The 1,874-nt window shown below is 59.8% G+C and overlaps 1 protein-coding gene across 1 annotated transcript; it reads right to left on the bottom strand.

The window, feature by feature from the left end:
* Window positions 1–250: 250 nt before the first annotated feature.
* LOC139703124 (centromere protein V-like protein 3) lies at window positions 251–1,117 on the bottom strand. The gene has a single exon (XM_071606064.1). It carries the CDS (start codon window positions 1,115–1,117, stop codon window positions 251–253), a length of 867 nt encoding a protein of 288 aa, XP_071462165.1.
* Between the last annotated feature and the right edge of the window lie 757 nt (window positions 1,118–1,874).

Here is a 1,874-nt window from a genome sequence, read left to right as displayed (position 1 = left end):
AGAGATGACTTGAAAACGTGGAGACACTACTTGCTTGTTAGATGTCAAGGTGATCATTGTACACAGAAGAAGGGGTGTGGGCTCAAGTTCTGGTTTCAGAGAAAGTCCCTTGAACAGAACTGGAGGGGAAGGGGGAAAGAGGGACAGGTAGCTTGCACACGGGGGAGAAGGATTGTTTCCCCAAGTGCTGCAGGGGTTGGCTGGAGGGGACCCCACCCGCACACTGGATTCAGCATGTCGGCGACCTCATTCACAGCTCTTCTTGGCCAGGACAGGCAGGGGCCATCTCCATGGACGCGTTCTGCATGGCATAGTCATCGTCGTCCTCCTCGGTGGCCTCCTGTTCCCAAGCTTCACCATCGACCTCCTCGATGACCATGCTGCGCACCGTGCCCGCGTCCAGGCAGTGCGGGGCGACGCCATACACGCGTGGGTCGGACTCCGCGGCGTGGAAGCTCTGCACCCCGCACCTGCTGCAGAAGCTGTGCAGCGCCGGGTGCGTGTTGGACGGGTAGGTGACCATGCTCTCGGCGCCCTGCAGCAGCGTGAAGCGCTCGGCGGGGACGAGGAAGTGGCGGTGCTGCTTCTTCTTGCACAGCCTGCAGCTGCACTCCACCACGTGCAGATCCTCAGGGGCCCAGGCCGCAAAGCGGACGGCGCCGCAGTGGCAGCCCCCGGTGTGGTACACCAGGCCCGGAAACTCGAAGGTGTCCAGCAGGAACTTGGCGGCACCCTCGCAGCTCAGGCCCCGCAGCTTGCGGAACGCCTCCCAGCGCTCGCGCTGAGCGCCCAGGTCCAGCTCACCCGGGGACGTGGCGGGGGCCGCTGGGGTGGGCGCGGGGGCCCGCTGGTTCCGCAGCTGCGGCGGGAGCAGCAGATTCTTGGCGCCGGTTTCCCGGACCCGCCGCCACCAGCGCTTGCGCCTCGCCTTTCCCCGCCGCCGCTTGGCTGCCGCGCGCTCCCTGCCTGCCGCCTGGCTCCCGACCCCGACTTGGACAGGTGGGCACCGCGCGCGGCTCGCGCCCATGACCGCGACAGCTGCGCAGGTGGCTGGAGGATCCCCGGGACGCTTTTGCTTCCGCCGCTGAGCGTTGGCTCTTTGCCTTGCTCTGCCCATGGCGCCTGCAGTCTTCTGAGTGGGTGCCCACCGCCCCTCATTTCCCAGGCAGTCTCTGAGCAACCTCATTGGCTGCACCTGCAGGATTGGCCACTTGTTGAGTGTGATGTCAAGAGACCCTTCCCTTGACCCTATCAAAACAGCCTCTGCTCCCTGAGAGACTCAGTGGGAAGGAGGTGGTTCAGCAGACACGTGTGGGGGCCCCCAGGGCTTCTGCGCACAGGGAGGAGTATTCAGCCTCCAAACTCTAGCACTCTTTTAGAGTCAGTTACACCAAACTAGGAACCAAAATATGGTCGTGATTTCTCCCACAGGGACCAGAGAGAGAGCCCCCGGGGAGACACAGGTGGTCTCAAGCCCACCAGCTGGGTGTGAAGGAGAGGGGCCAGATCTGGAAAGACTTTTTTTTTGCTGTCTGCCTGCAGGGTGGGTTCTGTCTGCCTCTACTAGTTTTCCTTGCGATGGAGTCTGTTTTCATATGACTGTACCATTTCAGCTTTGTAGATTCATGTGTGCATGATGTGGCTGTCTGTACTCTCTTTGAATGCATTGACCTATACTGTTGAAGTGCAAATGAACCTCATGCAAACACGATGTGAAATTAGGTCGGTTTTGATAGACTTGGCCCATATCTGCCTTAATTTTAAGTGATGGGTTTAGCTCAGTCACCTGATAATATTTGCTCCAATGCCAGTGTCTAAGTACCTCCGTTGGCTTCTTTGCTTTCCTCTGTATCTCATCCCTCTTTCTACTCCTC

Source organism: Marmota flaviventris, chromosome X, assembly GCF_047511675.1.
Source record: "Marmota flaviventris isolate mMarFla1 chromosome X, mMarFla1.hap1, whole genome shotgun sequence".
In the NCBI taxonomy this organism is placed as follows: domain Eukaryota; kingdom Metazoa; phylum Chordata; class Mammalia; order Rodentia; family Sciuridae; genus Marmota; species Marmota flaviventris.
This window is presented reverse-complemented; position numbering and strand designations above follow the sequence as displayed.

Excerpts from the sequence above, each read along its gene's own strand:
- LOC139703124 (XM_071606064.1), bottom strand. The coding sequence starts at position 1,117 with ATGGGCAGAGCAAGGCAAAGAGCCAACGCTCAGCGGCGGAAGCAAAAG.